The sequence below is a fragment of the Vicugna pacos genome, chromosome 16 (assembly GCF_048564905.1).
Source record: "Vicugna pacos chromosome 16, VicPac4, whole genome shotgun sequence".
NCBI lineage: Eukaryota > Metazoa > Chordata > Mammalia > Artiodactyla > Camelidae > Vicugna > Vicugna pacos.
The window spans coordinates 48,257,870-48,277,594 of record NC_133002.1 but is presented as its reverse complement, the minus strand read 5'-3'; the positions used below and the strand labels follow the sequence as shown (position 1 = coordinate 48,277,594).

The window sequence follows — 19,725 nt, the reverse complement described above, 5'->3', positions numbered from 1 at the left end:
CCCCAACTTCAGCATCGGCCTTTGGCTCCAGATTCAGAGCTCTCGCCGTTCTGATAGGGGCACCGTACATCCCCCTTTATGTCCCTGCATAATTATTAGAAGCACCCCTTTCCCTCTCAAGGTTACAAATTCCTAACTGTGGGGCAGTCTTTTCCCTGGGGCTCTGCCTCATCTGTCATCAGGCTGATGCCCCATGACTGATGTTGTGGTCAGGCCAACAGCAGGTCAGCACTTCCTGAAGCACTGGCCAACTCCCCGGGCCTCTCACCTGCCCAGAATAGGCAAATCCATAGAAACAGGATCAGTCGTTGTGGGGGGCCGTGGGGAAGGGAGAGTAGGGAGTGGATGCTAATGGATCCAGGGTTTCTTTAGCAGTGATGAAAATAGTCTAAAATTAGTAGTGGTAGTCGCACAACTCTGTGAATATGCTGAAAAACACAAATTTTTTTTAAAAGGAAGAAAGAAAAAAAAAAGGTGAGGGTGGGACACAGCAATATGCTTTTTTAAACAAGCATCCCAGCTGGTCTTATTAGCACTTCCCATGGTAAGACAAGGACAGCATTCAGTGGGATTAGAAGGTGACTAGAGCAGGAGAGATTAAACATAGCCCCCATCCCATCCCACTTCACTGCTTTGATAAACAATGCTGATCAGTTTGTGGCCAGCACTGCTGCTCACACTTGGACATCAAGATATCTCCAGGGAAACACCAGGCAAAGCATGTAAAGGTCTGAGACATTTAATCCTCACAACTCTATGAGGTAGGAACGATTGTCCCCACTTTTAACAGTTAAGCAAACTGAGGCTCAGAGAGATGAGGCAAAAAGTAACAGGCCAAGCAGCTAGAGAGGGTCATAGCTGGGATGTTAACATGGCTTTCAGGGACCCAAGTCTTTGCTCAAAGCTACTACACTGAAGTGCCCTCAACTCACCAGCTCCAAATTCCCAGAAGGAGAAAGACAGTAGTTGAAAGCCTCATGGAAAATGTGAATGAGGGGCACTGCTGAATGCAGAAGGGCCAGGACAGTGCAAGTGCCCTGGGGCTTTTCAATAGCAAGTCCGCTAAGATGGAGAGGGAAAGGGATTTTAAAGTAGCTCAAGACATCCAGAAGCACATGGCTGTCCTCTCCTCCTTCCAAAGCAAGTTCTTTATTGTTCAACAAATCAACAAGAGTTTAATGAGACCTAGCACTGTACTAGGTACATGGTACTAAGCATAAATACAAAAGTATAAGACATAGTCCCTGCCAATTTCAGGCGTACAATCTAAATATTTCTCAGGACTTAACTCCATGGTTAAAAATCAAATCTGGACTTCGTTGCCAGTACTGAATGAACATTCTTTAAAGTCAACATCTGAAAGAAAAACATTACACCCCACACTTACCATGGCATGAAATTTCTTCCTAGTGATAGCAACTTCATTGTTTTCAATAACAAGGTTTACTTTTGTTAAAATTCACATTACATTCCCCTCCTCTGTAATCTGAATGAAGGATTTTTGAAAAAGGAATTTTAAAAGCTGGTAGTGGAAAGCTTAGGTACAAATTTGGCCAATAGCTGTCTGGGCTAAAGAGCTCTAGAATATTAAGTCTTGAGCCGAGCTCATTTCCAGGCCATTTTTACTACTACTTTGAGGACAACATAAAGCATGTTTCCACATAGGACATTATTGCCAACCAGAAGAGGGAGTCAGTGCCACGGAGAGTGGTCTGGACGAGACAAGTTTCAGAGCAAAATTTAGCACCAACCAACTCGGGGACAATACCAGGGGCTGCCGGGAGTTTCATCCCCCAAATTAACCTCTTGATTCTCTCACAAACTCTCAGAACTCAAAGGCGTGTGGTTCTGGGGACAGCAGCTAACTCAAACCAAAAGTTGAACGAAGACACTGTACACAGTAACGATTCCATCCCAGGAGTGAACCTCCTGTTTCGAGCGGAGAACATTCAGCACCGAGCAGAGAAGTGGGAGCAGCAGTCTCAGGAGCCAGAAGCCCGAGACTGTGGTCCAGGGACACAAACCCGACCAGCGCCTCACTTCCTTCACTGGACCCTCCATGCGACCGCATGGCCCCAGTAAAGAGCCTTAGCCGCGTGCCGGGTTACTACCCCATAGGGTCTCCATTTGGCAAATAAGAGGCAAATCAGGGAAGGACTAGGTAGTTTTCTAGTGTTACAGGGTCTGGATACTCTAATGAACAAAGACCACTGATTCCTTTCAATGAAGCACATTAAACCAGGAAGTCTGGGCTGGAATATAACTTAAGGGAAAAGATTAAATCTGAACTGAAAACTGCAGTAAGCAAGTGCCTTTTTTTTTCTTGGGGATCATTCACTTTAAAGTACTGAAAAGTGAGATGCTAGCTCTGGCACACACGGACACCCAAGTCTAGCAGGACCCCAGGTGTGCAGAGACACCAGATCCGGGACCAAAAGAATGAAATCGGTCTGCGGCCAACCCTCCCCCTCCTCCCCACCACAAAGCACTGTGGCTATGGTGCACCAGTAAGCCCTCTGGACGCCTCCATCCATTGCAAAACTGGTCATCACAGCTGTTGAAGTGGAAGGTAGCACTTAAAATGTAACACTGGAGTTTTGTAACATGTAAGACTGGTTTTCTGCTGGCATGTATAAGGCACCATGTGAGAAAGCTGCTCCCATGCCCAGCCACACACCCACACTTGGCTCCTCACACGCACACATGCACACAGAAGAGGCCGGCAGATTTTGCCACGGTGCACAGGGAGTGGAGCGCTGCCCATCACTTCTGGTTTTTGAGCTGGTTGGAGAGCCAGTCCAGGCCTTCGTAGAGCCCGTCTCCGCTGGTGGCACAAGTAGCCTGAATGTACCAGTTTCTCTGGCGGAGGGAATGTAACCCAAGCTTGTCTGTTATCTCTGCTGCATTCATAGCATTGGGAAGATCCTTGAAGGAGAATACTCAAAAGTCAGTTTATAAATGTTATATCTACATAATGAAATATTATGCTCTTCCCCGCAAACCTGCCCTTAACCCACAGTCTTATGTCTAGCCTTCCGGTGGCTCGGGCCCAAAACCTTGAAATCATCCTTAATTTTTCTTCTCTCTTACTACCTTCACAACTCCACACTAGGAAATCCCACCAACCCTACCCTCAGAATGTATTCAGAATCTGACTACTTCTCCCCACCTCCACAGCTATACTCTGACCCCACCACCATCACTTCTCACTTGGATTACTGAAATAACTTCCTAATTGGTCTCCCTGCTTCTGCTCTTGCTCCTCTAAAGTGTTCTTTGAAACCAGCAGTCAGTGAAAGTTGGATCAAGTCTTTCTTCTATCAAAACCCTGCAGAAGCTCTGTCTCTCAGGTAAGAGCCAGAGTCCTGAGGATGGTCTGCAATGCCTTTGTGACCTGAGCCCCTGTGACGCCTCCTAATTGTCCTGCTCCATCTTTTTAAATACAGCATTCAGCACAAGTTACTATATTATAAAACTGACTTATTTAGTATGTTTACTATCTGCCTCCTCTGACCAGAATGCAAGCTTTACAGGGGCAGGAATGTCTATCTTGTTCTCTGATGTATTCCAAGTGCCTAGAACTGTGCCTGGCACATAGTAAGCTCAAACTGAATTTGAATAAATTAGCATTAAAGAACAAGGCAGATCTAGATACAATGATATGGAAGGACGTCAAATAGATGCTAAGTGAAGAAGCAGGTTGCAAAACAGAATGCAGGATATGATCTCTGAAATTTAAAAATGAATACAGTCATATAACTGATTATATAGACAGAAAGTTTTATCTCTGGAATGAGATATAAGAAATTTAACAATGTTTTACCCTGAAGAGTGGGGCTAGAATATTCTGAACTGTCTGCATATTTAGATGATGAGCATGTTCTGTTCTTATAATTAAAAAGAACAAATGTTATTTTCTTTTCTGAAAGTCCACTATGTTCACTAGTGAACTTCAAACTTATGTCAGACCTAACAGTAGGGTAATGGTTGCGTGAATGGTGATCCGCCCACCATTTTAAAATCATGTTTACAAAGAGTCAGATGATAAGAGAAAATGCTTTCAATAAACCTGAAATGGCAAAACAGGAGGCAACACTGTCACACAGCGCAATCTCAATTACACAACCAGTATATTCATGAAGGAGAAAGGAAACACTTCGAACAGTGACTGTGGTTACATCCACATGATTCTACCTTCTTTTCTACGCTTAGTTCAGCTTTGAGTCTTGAGGCTGCATAATTCCACACCTGGCCTTCCTCCCACTCCTCTTTTACTGTTTTATGTTTTATTTACATAGAAGCTGGTTTTCCCCAACAATAGGTCCCATGTGATCCAATCTCATCTCCTCCTTTGCTCCCCTAACCCCGCTCTGCTCCAGCAGCACTGGCTGCCTTGCTGTTGGCCTTCAGGTCTCTGCCCAGAGGTCATCTTATCAGACAGGCATTCTGGCCCTCACTCACATCACTCCTTCCTCCACGACACTCCCCCCAGACACATTACATGGTATTTACTGACTGACTCTCCTCCCACTAGAATGTAAACTCCACAAACACAGGGGTTTTTGACTGTCTGATTCACTGCTATATCGTTAATACCTAAAACAATGCCTGGATCTTAGTAAATGCTCAATATTCGCTGTTGTAAGTGAATGACAATAAGACATATGCTAAAAAGGAGGTGGCGAGAAGGGTGATGGGAGTGACTGGAGGAGGGAGGCAGACATCTAATTTAAATAGTTACATTTTTTAAGTGAGCAGCTGGCAGTACTTTTCCATCCTAGTATTCAGAAAGCCAGCAACATACCTGTTTATTCACAAACACCAATAAAACTGCATCTCTGAGCTCATCTTCGGCTAACATTCTGGTTAGTTCTTCTCGGGCCTCATTGACCCGCTCTCTGTCATTACTGTCGACCACGAATATCAGACCTGGAAAGAAATCAGAAGTGTGTTAGTAATCTGAACCTGGGAAGGGTAGCTGTTTACATGTCCTTACAGCTTCTCCCTGCTTACATGTGTGGTTTCACTGAACGCGATCACTATGGAAGGATATATAATCTCCAGAACTGGGAAGCCTGCTGCGCACCCAACTAGACTTTCCCAGAGGCATCATAGCCTTGCGCCAGATTAATAACAAGAATACAGAAAGAAAAGGTTAGGCTCATTTTTAATCATTTCATTTCTACATCATGCCTACATAATGAAGACCCAATAAAAATCTACGGACATCAGAGTTCAGATAAGCTGCCCTGGTTAGTACATTGATGTGCCAGCAGGTAAAGCATCTTGACTCCATGGGAACAGGATGACACAAGTTTCCTGTGTGGCATCTCCCAGTTCTCACCTGATGAGTCTCTCCTTTGGGCTGGTTCATTTGTATCCTTTTGCTATAATAAAACTGTAATTATAAATATAGTGCTTTCCTGACTCCTGTGAATAATTCTAATCAGTTATCAAACCTGAGGAGACAGTGGGAACTGCCAAATTTGTAACCAGCTGATCAGAAGTGAGGGTGACCTGGGGAGCCCTGAATTTGTAGCTGGTGTCTTAAGTGAGGGAGTCTTGCGCCCTTAACCTGTGAAGTCTGGCCCAACTCCAGGTAGTTGGTATCAGAAGTCTTTGCAGCGTACCACACTGTATAGCAGCAGAGAAATCCCAGGAAGCAAGAGACAGGCTGAAGAAAGGGACCACCACATTGCATCTGAGCAAAGGTGGTTGAAACCTGCACAGACGGTCACGCCGCACTGGCTGGAGGAAGGGGTGGGGCCAAAAGGATCACCAGAGGAGGAGCCCAGGACGAATCCAACACACCATCCAGACACAGGATGGGGAAGACTCTCCTAGCAGTAGTCTCTGTAACATTAGTGGTAATAACAACTTGGGAGTGAGTGAGCTGACAATAAACCCTTTGTAAGACAAAAATGGGAAGTGGCAGCCAACAAAACTCATTCGACTGTAGGCTGTATCAACAGGAGTGACAGTAGCTCAGTTTCTGAAATATGGGCAATAAAAAGCCAACTCTACTGTACATCAGTCAGAACATCCTGGGAATGTTAGGTGGTCAGGGCTGGACTCTAAGACACAGGCAGACTGGAAGGAGTCAAAGAATGACCAGGACAGAAAAGGAATGAGATAATCATGTCATATGAAAAATAATTTATATAACTGGGATATTTTACCTGGAGAAAAGACTCATTGAGAATGACCAGGACAGAAAAGGAATGAGATAATCATGTCATATGAAAAATAATTTATATAACTGGGATATTTTACCTGGAGAAAAGACTCATTGAGGGGAGTGACAGTTGTCTTCAAATATCAAAAATCTATGACATAAAGAGAGATTCAGCTTGTCTTCTGTAGTTCTGTAAGTAGATGGAAGACCAGCGGGTAAAACCACAGGGGTCAAGGTGATAAAGAGTCAACAGAACTGGAGATGGGCTGCACGCCTGTCCCTGGAGATATCTGTGCCCACCTTAAGTCACAGCTCATGGGGACACTGCAGAAGGGACCCTGCTGGCCTGAAAAGGGTAGTGGGATAAGATGTCCTTCTGACAATGAGATCTCACCAGCAATGTCTAGGAGGGAAAGTCAGTGCTGGCCCTCAGCCCTTTCCCTCCGTGCTTCCCAGGCCCGCCCAACAGCTGCCTGACCAGCTGCTCCGGAGCAGCTCACTCTGGAGGACAGGAGCTCCCACCGCTGCTGAATGTTTGGGGCTTACATGAGAGTCAATCTTATGTCTGTTACGTCATATCAGACCAAAAAATGCAGAACATTCAAAACTCCCCCCACAGATTTGACAGGCTGCCAGTAAGTAGTTCTGAGCTCTGATCATAAATAAGCAAATGATGTTATCCTGAAATCTGAGGAGATTCTTGTCTCCGATGCAAAACTGACAGAGTGGAAGCTGACATATTATCCCCTTGCCATTCCTAATAAAAATAAAGGTTTATAAATATTAGGTCCCATTTGATATTGTTTTTATTTAGATCCTTATGTAAAAAACAAAAGAATCTAGCATCAAACTTGCTACACTTACTACACTGAGAGAACCTAGAAAAGGTAAATTTACACATGAATGGTACACTGCAATTTGTTTTTAAAAGTAGGGAAGAATATATATCTATAGCTTCTTGTATATACATAAAGATATACAAGAAATAAAAGTTGTCTGTGGGAGGGGAACTGGGTGGTTAGGGGACACGAATGAGATGACTTTTCATTGTATACTTTTATCTCTTAAAATTTTGAACCATGTAAATATATTGCCATTTAACAAATTAAAATGACCAAACCCATAATGAAGGAGAAAAATCTTTCCACATCAGAACTAATGGACCATTTTATGCCTTCTATATGATAAGTCAACTAAGAAATGACATAAACAGTTCAAATTCCAATCTATACACAGTTTAGTGTCTTAATAGAGGGCTAAGCTATCATTAAGTCTGTCCTACTCAACATACTGATAAAGAAGAAAATTTAAATTAAAAAAAGACGGCCTATTGGGAAGTTGGCAGGAAAGACAGGGACAACATCCAAAATTACTAATGGCTGAAATGTTTGGAACCAATCAAGAGACAGCAAATCCATTCTTCAAACAATCCCATTTGCTAATTTCATGAAGAGTCTCAATTACCCGCCCCAAGGTCCTAGAATATAAGCCAGTTCCTCACCATCAAAGCAATAGTTACTGAAATTCAATAAAATTAGGCTTGTTATAAATAGAAGATTAAAAACGAAAAGGCATTTCAACTTGGTGACTGAGCGTCACAACTCTTAATAGGGTAGGCAAAAGGAATCCTGCCAGAGAATGAGGACATAAAGCCTCGAATAATTTGGTCTGAGATGGTTAATTCTGTGTGCCAGCTTGACTGGGCCACAGACATTTGGTCAAATGGTATTCTGGGCATGTCTGTGAGGGTGTTTCTGGGTGGTGATATTAACAACTGAATCAGTACACTGAGTAAAGTAGACTGCCCTCCACAGTGGGAATGGGCCTCATCCAATCACTGAAGCCCTGAATAGAGCGAAAAAGAGGAGTACGAGAGAATTCACTCTGTCTGTTTTAGAGCTGGGACATCTATCTTCTGCCCCCAGACTGGAACTTACACCACCGGCTCCCCTAGTTTTCCAGCTTGCCAACTGCAGACCCTGAGACAACTCAGCCTCCACAGCCATGTAAACCAATTCCTTATAATCAATCATATATACATACAGACAGACATATGTATGTATTTTATATGTATGCATATCCATCCATCCTTTTAGTTCTGGTTTTCTGGAGAACCTAGACTATCATAGGCTCCTATCTGAGTGCCTACTACCTTCCAACCATAGAAGTAAGCTTTTTATAAAGTTAATCTCATTTAAGCCAAATGATCCAGCACAGTAGGTATCACCTCCATTTTACAGATGAGGAAACTGAGACAGGAAAGGTTACTTAACTTTCCCAAGATTTCACAGCAGAGCTGTGGTTCAAACCCACATTTTCTAGTTTTATTACTGGTGAGGAATTGCAGTTGTTTGGCCAATATGGCAAATGCCAATCCAGGTTAAATGGACATTCTGAGTATCAAAAAGTATACTGTCTGCAATGGATTGACACACAATGATATAAAAATCAAAGAGTCATCACGGGAAGTTGCTAGGGTATCAAGCTGTTTCTCTGAAAATCAATAAAGGGGAAGAATTAAACATTTTTCCTGCCTTTCTTATATAAACTATATTTCAGAGAACCCGAATATTTGATGAAGGAATTCTTTGTTTAGAAGATTTCAGCTAATAATGCAGATAGAATGACAGGAAAAAAATGGAGGGATAAACTATTGTAGAGGAAGAGACTAAAGAGACACAACAATGAAATGCAATGTGTAAGCTTTGATTCCTGATGCAAACAAATCAAATATGGAAAGGACGTATTTGATACAACTGGAAAAATGTGAATAAGGACAGGGTACCAGATACTAAAGAAAGAATATTAATTTTGGAGATGTGATAATGCATGGAGATTACCTTAAAAAAAGGTTTTATTAGTTTTAAGTAAGTACTTAAGGATGTATGAGTGGAAGGCATCATGTCTGGCATTTGCTATAATGTACTCTGGACAAAAGTCGGTAACTGTTGAAGCTTAGAGATGGGTACATGGGAGTCTGTTATGTATCCTCTTTCTTTTTTGTTTTAAATTTTCCACTAACTAAAGTGATTTTTAAAAAAGATAAATGCAGTATTTTGAGGAAAGACATTCTAAATCTACAGGCTGAGAAAATAGCTATAAATGGAGTTAAATGTCAAAGGTAATAGCTAAAACATAGAGGACAGTTGACTTGGGTATTTGGTCTGAAAAGACCAACAAGTATCAGTCTTTACCATGAAACATAAGCAATGAAAACACCATCATCACTAGAATCTTCAAAATTAGAAGACTCCAAATAAATTCTAAAAGGAGTAGTATGTAGACGCCATATGGTTATGATTCCACATGAGAATCAGGGTGCAAAAACTACACGAACAGCTCATGGATATCTTAATAGGCAATATTCTGTAAGGTATCATTTATCCAATGGGAAAAAATCAAATAGATTGATGGGGGAGAGGGACACATTAAAACCCCAACTTTTAAGACACCAATAATAAGGAAATAAGATAGTGATCTGGGGTGTTCGTGCCTATTCGTGCACTTGTAGGATAACAGGGCAGTAGGGAGGGACTGTGGCCACACAGGCTGCTGGGATCTGGGGTTCCAGCCATCCCTGTTTATCTCTTTCTTTCCACAGGTATACTTTTTAGATAGTCTCAACAGGCTTAAAAGAGGTTACTAAATTCAAATTCTTCAAAAATTGGTACTTCATCTAAGGCACATATAACTTTCAGTTAACCAAAACATGAAATTCACGAGGACAACCATTTTCTAAATGTTCTGGATTAAGAGGAGACTCCTATCCAAGGCATTAAAGCCCAAGTACTTTTTCAAGGAAGGCAGGGACCAAATCCCAAAAAGAAATCGCCCCAATAAGCAGAAGTGGGTCATCAGAAGAGAAGGAATGCCCGGCAGTCCAAGCAAAGCAGAGTACCACAAGGTTCTGTTTCAAGCATCCATCTCTAGATGCATTTAACAGAAATGATTCCAACACTATAAAGTGGATAATCTTCACCTTGTGTGTTCTGGAAATAATGTCGCCACAAAGGTCGGATTTTGTCCTGGCCACCAACATCCCAAACTGTGAAGCTGATGTTTTTATATTCTACCGTCTCCACATTGAAACCTGAATTGGGAAGATGGAGAAAAGGTTTAATGAAGACTTTTTGCTGGTTCAACAATTCAAAATAATTTCAGCTAACATTTGGACAGTATTTTTAATTTACAAAGCAGCTTGCTAGTCAAAGATCTATAGCTTACAAAACAGAATGTGCTAGTCAGCTGGTTCTCCCATTCGTCACGACAGGTGTCTCAAACCTCCTCTGCTCTCTCCAATTTCCCACCTCACATTTCCCCTCTTCCTCCAGCAGATCTTACACATCCTTCAGAGCAAACAGAAGCCATCAGTAGGACTACTTCCACTTCCCGCCACACAATGGAGAACCCTATCTACATCTTCAACCAAACTTCTCCATCCCTCTTGGAACAACGGAAGGGGGCAACTAACTACCGAATGCCAATTTCACGCACCTATGTGCTGGATCCAATCCACCCACACTGTCTGGAACCTTGTACTCTTGCTGTTCTCTCCTCCTATCTGAAATCTCCAGCCTGTTCTTCTCAGCATGCTCATGTCTTTAACATCTTTCCAAAAAATCCCTTCCTTGACTCCACATCTTCACCTGATACTACTTCCTATTTTCCTTTAAAGTCAAACTTCTCTTAGAAGTTTAGCTACCTTCATTGCATCTACTTTGTCACCTTTCACCCAATGCACTCCAGTTCTGCTTCACCACGTTACACTGCTGGTCTCGCCAAGGTCAGCAAGGTCATCCCGCCAATAAATCCAACAAATGCTCTCCCAGCTGTTTTGTAATTTGATTTTGTATCTGACATTACTGCTCATTCCCTTCTTGAAACTCTTGCCCGGCTTCCCATTTTCCTTCTAGTTCTATGGCTGTACCTTCTTGGTCTCCTTAGTGAGCTCAACCACATTTGACTGATCTTTAAATGATGCCTTTTCAGTACTGTTTACATAGAATCATTGTAAATAACCTAATTATCCATCAATGAAAATTCATTGAATATATAGCTACATAATAGAATACTATCTAGTTATTAAAATTTGATGTTGATCTGTATCGGTTATTCTTTTTATGGAGTCAAAGTTTAAAGTTTTTAACGAATAAAACTTAAAAAATGATAGACATAGTCACAATATTTATAATTATTGTACTGTATTGTAAGATTTTTTTTAAGTACAGTTACAACGTGTCAATTTCTAGCATACAGCAGTCATGCATATATATACTGTATTGGTTATTATTTAAGTCCCAAAACTTAGTGGCTTAGAGCAATGATTCTCCTCCTCCCCGATTCTGTGGGTTGCCTGGGCTTCCTCTTGCAGGTGCATTCAGCTATAAGTCCTTTGGGGGCTAGGCTGGACTTCTCTCTCTCCACGTGGCCTTTTTATTCTCAAGGATCATTCAGCTTCCTTATGTGGTGGTGGTAATGTTTCAAAAGGGCAAGCTCCAAGGCACAAGCACATATCAAATCTTTGTGTGTGGGGGGGGGGTAGAGGGTGGGAAGGGATAGACTGGGATTTCAAAATTGTAGAATAGATAAACAAGATTACATTGTATAGCACAGGGAAATATACACAAAATGTTATGATAAATCACAGAGAAAAAAATGTGACAATGAGTGTGTATATGTCCATGAATGACTGAAAAATTGTGCTGAACACTGGAATTTGACACAACACTGTAAAATGATTATGAATCAATAAAAAATGTAGAAAAAAAAATCTTTGTGCGAATCACATTTCCAGATGTCCCCTTGGCCAAAGCAAGTCATGTGGCCAAGCTCTGCATTGCTGCGGAAGGAGGCTGCAGACGGGTGTGGCTAACTGAGGGCAATGACTCACTGGGGGCCATTAGTTTAACAATCTACCACAGGAGCAGTATTCAGTTCATTCACCAGACAGTTACTGGACATCTACTATGTGCCAGGCATCTTGCTAGGCGCTTGGGGACAGTGGTGAACAAGACAGACATGATTCCTGTTCTTATTTACACTTTTGGAAGAGAGACAGTGAGCAAGCAGTGACAAATGTGCTGCAAGTTACTAAGAAGTTCGGTTGTTATGGAAACTTATAACAGGGGAAAACCAGTCCAAAGTGTCAGGAAAGGTGTCCCTGAGAAATAATGTTTAAACTGAGGCCAAAAGAATGAGCTGGCATTAGCTACATAAAGGGGGGAATGGGTGGGAGTAAGGAAGAAGGCAGGAAGGCATTCCACAGAGAGGAAATGACACAGAAAAAGATCCAAACACATTGTCTAACGCAGAGTAAGTTGGAAAACAGAATGCATATGATTTCACAAAGATGTTCACCAAAATCTTAATAGCACAGTGTTTTTTTAACACTTGTTTATATTTTTTCTTTTTGTATGGCGTTATGGAAGCATGGATTATTTTTATGATTGGAGAAAACCAAGCAATCATGCTATTTTCATTTGGGACTAATAACAGTTTTTAAATTGTGGGTATGAACATTTTCTCCATCTGGCTTCCTCCTTCTTCAAATGTTGCAATCTCTGAAGCTACTGCCCAAGTGGGAAGCTGATCCGTTGGTTCCTGTGCCTGATCCAACATTCGGAACACTACTGACGTTCGCATGCCAACTTGGGGAGCCTATTCTTGTGCAGGATCTGGAGGCAGCTCATAAGGCAAAGACTAAGTTCTATCAAAATTGCCTTTGCAAAAGCCGTAAATAGCCCGTAAAACACAGTGCTGGTTTGCAGGAATGCCTACACTGCCAGATTGTCCTCTGGCATTGAAACAAATCAGATTCTTCTGCTGACCACCAGCTCAAGTGGCTGGCATAAGCCAGAGTGAAGGGGGAAAAAAATCACACCGCATCTTTAAACACTGAGAGCCTACTTGGTGTGGAGAGCTGCTTCCACTTAGAAAGGCCAGCTGGAAGGAAGACTGATTTTAATGATCATTATCTTTTTCTTTTTTGCCAAGCAGATAGGGTTAAATTTGTTCCACGTAAATGTGTTCATATGACTCCCCAGTAAAACTAGCACTGTGCCAGAGATGCCAGGGAGCAATTAGGGAATTGTATATATTACCTGGTTTTGGCTTCAAAAAGTGTATACTCTTGGGGTGGACAAGGTTTACAAAAAGAAATATTCAATAATATAAGAAGCAGGTAAAAGCATAACACACTGAAGTGTAAAATGCTTTTATCCAGGTCGTTAACATACCTATTGTAGGGATGGTAGTCACAATCTCTCCCAGCTTCAATTTGTACAAGATGGTGGTTTTTCCAGCAGCATCCAAACCCACCATAAGAATCCGCATCTCTTTTTTCCCAAATAGACTTTTAAACAGTTTTTCAAAAACGTTCCCCATTGTAATTGAACTCTGTTACCTGAAGGGAAAGAAAGGCAAGTTAAGTAATTGTTCTTTGCAGAAATATAGAAACAACAAACATAAAATACAAGTCTCCATTAGAGGTGGCTCCGAGTGAAAATTAAACAGTTTTAAGTATAGTTTGGCCAATAAGGAGTAGAGACTCTTGTTTTCAAAGGGAAGCTCAACTCAGCCTTTTGACACCTTGCCAGAAAATTCTCTTTTCCATGGTAACATCCAAGTGGGTTATGTGGAAGCACAGTTTCAACGGTGGCAGGCTTTATAAAGCCACCTTAAGCGTGGAAGCAATGCCACAACAAATACCTAAACTGCTGAGATGAGAATGTATGAAGTGGAGCACCAACTTAGTTTGTACAATGTGAAGCAAAGTCTTTAAGGCACGTTAAATCTCAATATCTCTTAGAAATTTACTAGTTGCCTTTGTCTAGCAGACAGTATCGATACCCAGAAAAAAAACTAAAAAATTTCAGAGGTGAGGAAATACAGTATTGGGAAACTGCACTGCGAACAAAGAAATTGACTAGGCAAAGAGTTGAGAAGATACCATAGCAGCCAGTGTGGACCATCATGTTACCCTCAATTTTTAAAAACTTTTTATTGAAACATAATTTACATACAGATATAAACATACCTGATAACTGTGCATTTCAATGAAATGTCATGAACCAGATCAAAAAGAGATGGTTACCAGTGACCCAGATCTCCTTGTGCCCCTTCCCAATCATTACTCCCCAAAAATCACTATATTTACCTCTAAATGTTCAATTTTATTTTTGGTAGAGTATGTGATAAACTCTATGAAGGAAGGCAACAGTAAAAAATCAGCTTTGCAGAAAAACTTACAGTCTTTAACCTTAACAGATCAGCCTATTTCAAGTGTGAGCTTGACATTCTAAATAAAGACTTAAAAGTAGTATTGTCTACAACTCTAAGCTTGCTCCTGGAAGTCTATAAAAATTCTTTAAAGAGAAATTTAAAAATCCCTTGTTTCCTTTTAAACTGCTAACCATAGGAAAACTTTACTCCTGGGCAGAGCAGGGGTAAGATGGAACAAGAACAGCCCATCTCGCATTCATCCGGACCATCTGGACCTCAGAGGGGAGGTCACCAAATTCCAGGGGCCCCACCTCTGAAATTCAACCGTCTCCCACAGTAGCTTAATTTCATGGACGATGTCCAAGTACACATCATTCCACTCTACGACCTAAGAAAAGGGGCAGCGCATTTATCCTGTACATAAATTAGGTACAGGTGAACTGCTACAACCAAAAAATGATGATGAATGCTTTAATCATTCATAGAAAGTCCATATAGAAAGTATGCACAAGTCCAACGCATTGCAGTACTCAAAATCTTGTTGGGCGACAAAACTAAAGATTCTGTGTCTTTGTTTCCGAAAAAGACAAATCCCACAGATGAAAAAAACAGTGAGGAACACGCTGAGGGAGAAAAAGTATTTCCCACTTAGATGTCCACTGAAGCAAATACTCGATTCCTCCTCTTAACCACACACAGTACACCTCCCAGGTTCTCCCTCCTGCTTCTCTTGTCCTATTTTTCCTACTCATCTACCAAAGGCGCTCAGAGCCCACTGCGCTACTGGAGACCCTCTGGAAGAAGACGCCGCTGACCCTCGCGCCTCTTTGGCATGCTCACCCTCCCCTGCCACCAGCACCAAATGACCATCTGGGAGAACTGGGGGTAGATCTCCAGCGCACCAACTAGAGCCGGTGTCCAAGTGGGCGTGCCCAGCGGGCGGGCACGCGCGCCGGGTCCCGGGGAAGGCCTCCGAGTGTCCTTGCTGACCGGCCGCCAGGCCGATTCCTCTCGACCTGCGGGTCCTCGGAGAGCGGACGGCCCCTAAGTGGACGAGCCAAGCCTCTCTCGATCCCCGTAAGCCTCGGCCCTACACAGGGCGGAGAAGACACAGGGAGTCCAACCCCTTTCTGCAGGGCTCCCGCTCACTCTGGTTTCCCGACCTCTGAAGGTGCGAAAATCCAACCAGGTCTTGAATGCCGCAGCCCCCCTCCCTCCCCAGCCCGCGACTCACCTGTCACCAAACTGCAGGGGTACCAATACCGCTGCCTTTAGGATTTCGGATCCCCTGTGCAAAATGGCGACAGGCTTGGGGCGGGAACAGTAACCAACCTATCACCCACCGCCTCTTGGAGCTTTTGTACCAATGAGCTCGAGGTTCCGTGAGAGACGACAAGTCTGGCCAATGTTAAGGACAATAAGAGCCTGGGTGGGAGGAGGCCCGCCCCTCGCGACCTAGGCGACCGCACGAAGCTCTGGAAATGCCGGGTTTATCTTCCAATGACAGCTCTCCGCGCCCCAGCGAAACACGCCCATTTGCCACGCCCCAGTGCTGCGTGCGACCAATCAAAAAAATGAAAAGATTTCCGATTAGCTCCACCAATCAACTCGGAGGAAAATCCATGGATTGAACTAACCCCGGGAGGATTCGGACCAACTGGCTGGGCATGTGGGCGGGGTCAAGTTCATGCTGATATTTAAGGAAATTTGCCACGGTTGAGCTAAAAGTAGAAACCAGTTCGGGGCGTTGTTCTGTGTGGGAAACACGCAGACACCGACACCGAAATTAGGCATAAGGAAGGTTTCCTATTCAGTCTGAAGCTGGACTGCCGCCCTGCTTTTAAACAGATTTTCAACAGTTGGAGAAAATACTAGCCACCTGCACCTTCGTTGAGACGCGCAGAACGACAGTCCTCATTTCCTGAGAAATGCTCTCAATAACTCAGCCTCGGAATGCCAACTTGGTTCACTAAAAAGTATACAAATGCCAGTAAGTGGTATATAACTGTACATAAAGATACATAATCAGAAAAACTAACATCTATGGAACATATGATATACGCCAGGAAGTATGTCAAGGGCTTGATGTACATGACTATAACGCCCCCTGAATTGGAATCTACTATCATTTACACTTGGCAAAGAGAAAACTAGCTGGGCAGAATTTTAAGCCTAGGTCTGTCTGACACCTTAATCTTTTTAATCAAACACTTTCCTGGTCACAATGACTGTATATATGAGGGGGAATATAAGTATGTATGAGAGGTTTTTCTACATGACTCCTTTAAAATTATAGTACTTTTTCTAACTGTAAAAAATTATAGTCATTTTTTAAAGTATAATGGGGGGAGGGGGAGCCCACTCACCACCAGAGAAAGAGAGAGGAGGGAAAAAGAGGAAGAGGAAGAAACACATCCATCATTCTATCATTCAGAGATGATCACTGTTATCATTTTGCTTGCTTTCTTTCTAGGCATTTTTCCATGCAATTTTTACATATTTAAGATTATGCATACATACAGTTTTACCTTTTTCCACTTAATATTTTTTGTTTGTTTTGTTGGGGGGATGGTAATTAGGTTGATTTATTCATTTATTCTTGGAGGAGGTACTGGGGATTGAACCCAGGACCTTATGCATATGCATGCTAAGCATGCTCTCTACCACTTGAGCTGTACCCTCCTCCCTCCACTTAATATTTTAATTTGAACGTTTTTCAGATTGTTGAACATTTTTCTTAAACATTTTTGATAGCTGTGCGATATCCCATCATATGCGTATACCCTGGTTTATTTAATCATTTTCACATAGTTGTGGATGAAAAAAATTAATCCATCAATTTAAGCATATGAACTTTTCCTTCATCATAGTTCAATATGTAGATTGTTTTTAAGTTTTTCTATTATGAATTGTGCTATAGTGAACATCTTTTGTTTCTCTTTCTGCATTCCTTGCTATTAAAAAAAAAAGAATTCCAAAAGTGCAATCACTGGGTCAAAATATTACCGAATTCAGGTCTGGTTGCTCACTGCTCTAAAGTCAATACTTGAGAGGTAAATGTTGGTGGAAAGGAAAGGTTGCTTTTTTCAAGAGTCTGGCAACGTGGGGAGAAGTCAGACTCATGTCCAAGAGCTAACTCCCACTTGCCAATTGAGGGCAAGAGCTTTTAAAGGGGAGTTTCAGGGGTGTATAGGCAAAGGGAGGGGACTACCTGCAGGGCAGCACAGTCAGCTCTGACAGTAATCTTGAAATTGGTCATGCAGTGGTTTAGCATCATCTTGTTTGTTTTCAGTACAATTACTCTTCAGTTCCAGGATCGGTTTGTTCCTACTTCCTGGAGGCCAATTCTCAGAATTCTGGCAGTTTATATCATGGTTACAGTCTGGTCATCATGTAGTTAACTTCTTCCACCTGGGGAGGTTTTAGTATCTACAAAATAGCTCCACGGATATGGCTCAGAATATTATCTATAGCCCACAAAAAGGAACCAAATGTCCTTGACTTTGCGTAATGGCTAAACTACTATTATTTTGTCTTCTTAGACTGTTTTCCTTTGTTTCTGCATTTTCTCATTTCTCTGATTAAATTTATTCTTTAAAGTTTTTCTACAGACAAAAGACAAGCAGAGGACATGGGGGTGGGGTCTGTCCCAGGAAGACCCCATAGTGTCTTGATCAGTTTTTAAAATGTTAATATTTTAAGGCTCTTGATATATATTATCTGCCAAATTATTGTCTGAGTAGTTATACAAATTTTTATTCCTACCCACCAAGTGACAGTCATCCTTACTTCATTATCTGGTAAGCTCTTCTTAAAAAGAGAGTTTTTAGTGGTTTTGGTTTGTTTACCAATTTGATAACCAAGGAAAAGTATCTCACATTGTTTTAACTTTTGGTTCTTTGATTACTTGTTTTTTCCTCAAATTTTTACTAGTATTTTTATTTAATGTACTACGAATGATCTATTTGTGTCCTGATGACTTGCAAGAAAAAATACAGAGTGGTTTTTCCAGCAACTATGAAGTTTGTTTGAGTGGGGTCATCATAACCTGAAAAAAAGCTGAAATAGCAAAGATAAGATTTTTTACCTATCATTTTTTGTATCTACAGAAGGAATGTTTAGGCTGATAATAATAGAGATTTTCACCTCCAACCCTCACAAGCTGAGAATATGCATTATTTTCAGAAGCTCTGCATCATTCCTGTGAATAAAACAAAGTCTCAACATATGTGGCACTCAACAGTTAAAGGATTACAACCATATAGCTACATATATACACATACATTTATATATATTATATATGTTTCATTACATACAAATATATTTCATATATATAAACAGGCAATCCCCAAATTATGATGGTCTTACAACTTTTCAACTTTAAGATGGTGGGAAAGCAGAATGCATTCAGTAGAAGTCATACTTTGAATCTTGAGTTTCGACCATTTCCTGGGCTACTGATATGCCATGAGATACTGTCTTATGGTGCTGGGTGGCAGTAGCAAGCCACACAGCTCCCCTGAGGTCGGTGGATCAGCCATGGGATGATCACGAGGGTGAACAACTAATATTCTTCCAACCATTTTGTACCGATACAACCATTCTGCTTTTCACTTTCAGTACACTATTCAATAAGTTACATGAGACATTCAACACCTTATTTCAAAACTGGCTTTGTGTTAGATGTTTTTGCCCAAATTTAGGCCAATGTAGGTGTTCTGAGCACGTTCAAAGTCGGCTAGGCTAAGCAATGATGTTTGATAGGTGTATTAAATGCATTTTCAACTTACTATATTTTGAACTTATGGTGGGTTTATTGGGACATAACCCCACTGTTGGTTGAGGAAGAGCTGTATTTTTTTTAATAAGAATATGCACGGGGAATGTATGGGGGAGGTTAGAAGAAAAACAGAACTAACTCATTAGTGATTGCAATCAGGAGTTAAGGTCTGGATTTTTTTAAGTGATTGAGAGAAAATGTACTGATTTTATGATGCCAAACTTAACTTATTTTTTTTAATGCAACATTTTGACAATTAGGAAGGGAGTTTGACAGAAACCATGATTGCTGTTCAGGGGAAATTTAACAAGCATGAATGGTGACAACTCCATAAACATAAATTGCTTAGGGTGACATTGATCGAGTTGGGTGTTTTTCTTAACAGAAAACACTTCTCTTCAAAATAATGTTATTTGTACAGCATGGAAAGTATAAAGTGCTCTTGGGAGAAGCAGAGAGAGAATGTCACTCTGAGAAACACCTTATTTGGAGATGGCTCCCCGCCTCTGAGTTAGACTTTAAGATTGGTTAATAGTGTTATTAGTATTAG

At 41.6% G+C, this 19,725-nt stretch overlaps 1 protein-coding gene across 1 annotated transcript; it reads right to left on the bottom strand.

Annotated features, from left to right (window-relative positions):
- Positions 1–1,129: 1,129 nt before the first annotated feature.
- On the bottom strand, positions 1,130–15,746 carry LOC102526853 (ADP-ribosylation factor 2). The gene is made up of 5 exons (XM_006199263.4): positions 15,630–15,746; positions 13,411–13,577; positions 10,155–10,265; positions 4,805–4,929; positions 1,130–2,925 (listed from the first exon to the last, which is right to left on the bottom strand). Exons 2-5 carry the CDS (start codon positions 13,556–13,558, stop codon positions 2,764–2,766), a joined length of 546 nt encoding a protein of 181 aa, XP_006199325.1. The 5' UTR covers positions 13,559–13,577; positions 15,630–15,746; the 3' UTR covers positions 1,130–2,763.
- Between the last annotated feature and the right edge of the window lie 3,979 nt (positions 15,747–19,725).

Coding starts and splice junctions, on each gene's coding strand:
- LOC102526853 (XM_006199263.4), bottom strand. CDS start 13,558: ATGGGGAACGTTTTTGAAAAACTGTTTAAAAGTCTATTTGGGAAAAAA. Junction 4,930..10,154: donor TTATTTCCAGAACACACAAG/GTGAAGATTATC, acceptor ATTTCTTTCCAG/GTCTGATATTCGTGGTCGAC. Junction 2,926..4,804: donor TGGTGTTTGTGAATAAACAG/GTATGTTGCTGG, acceptor TTCTCCTTCAAG/GATCTTCCCAATGCTATGAA.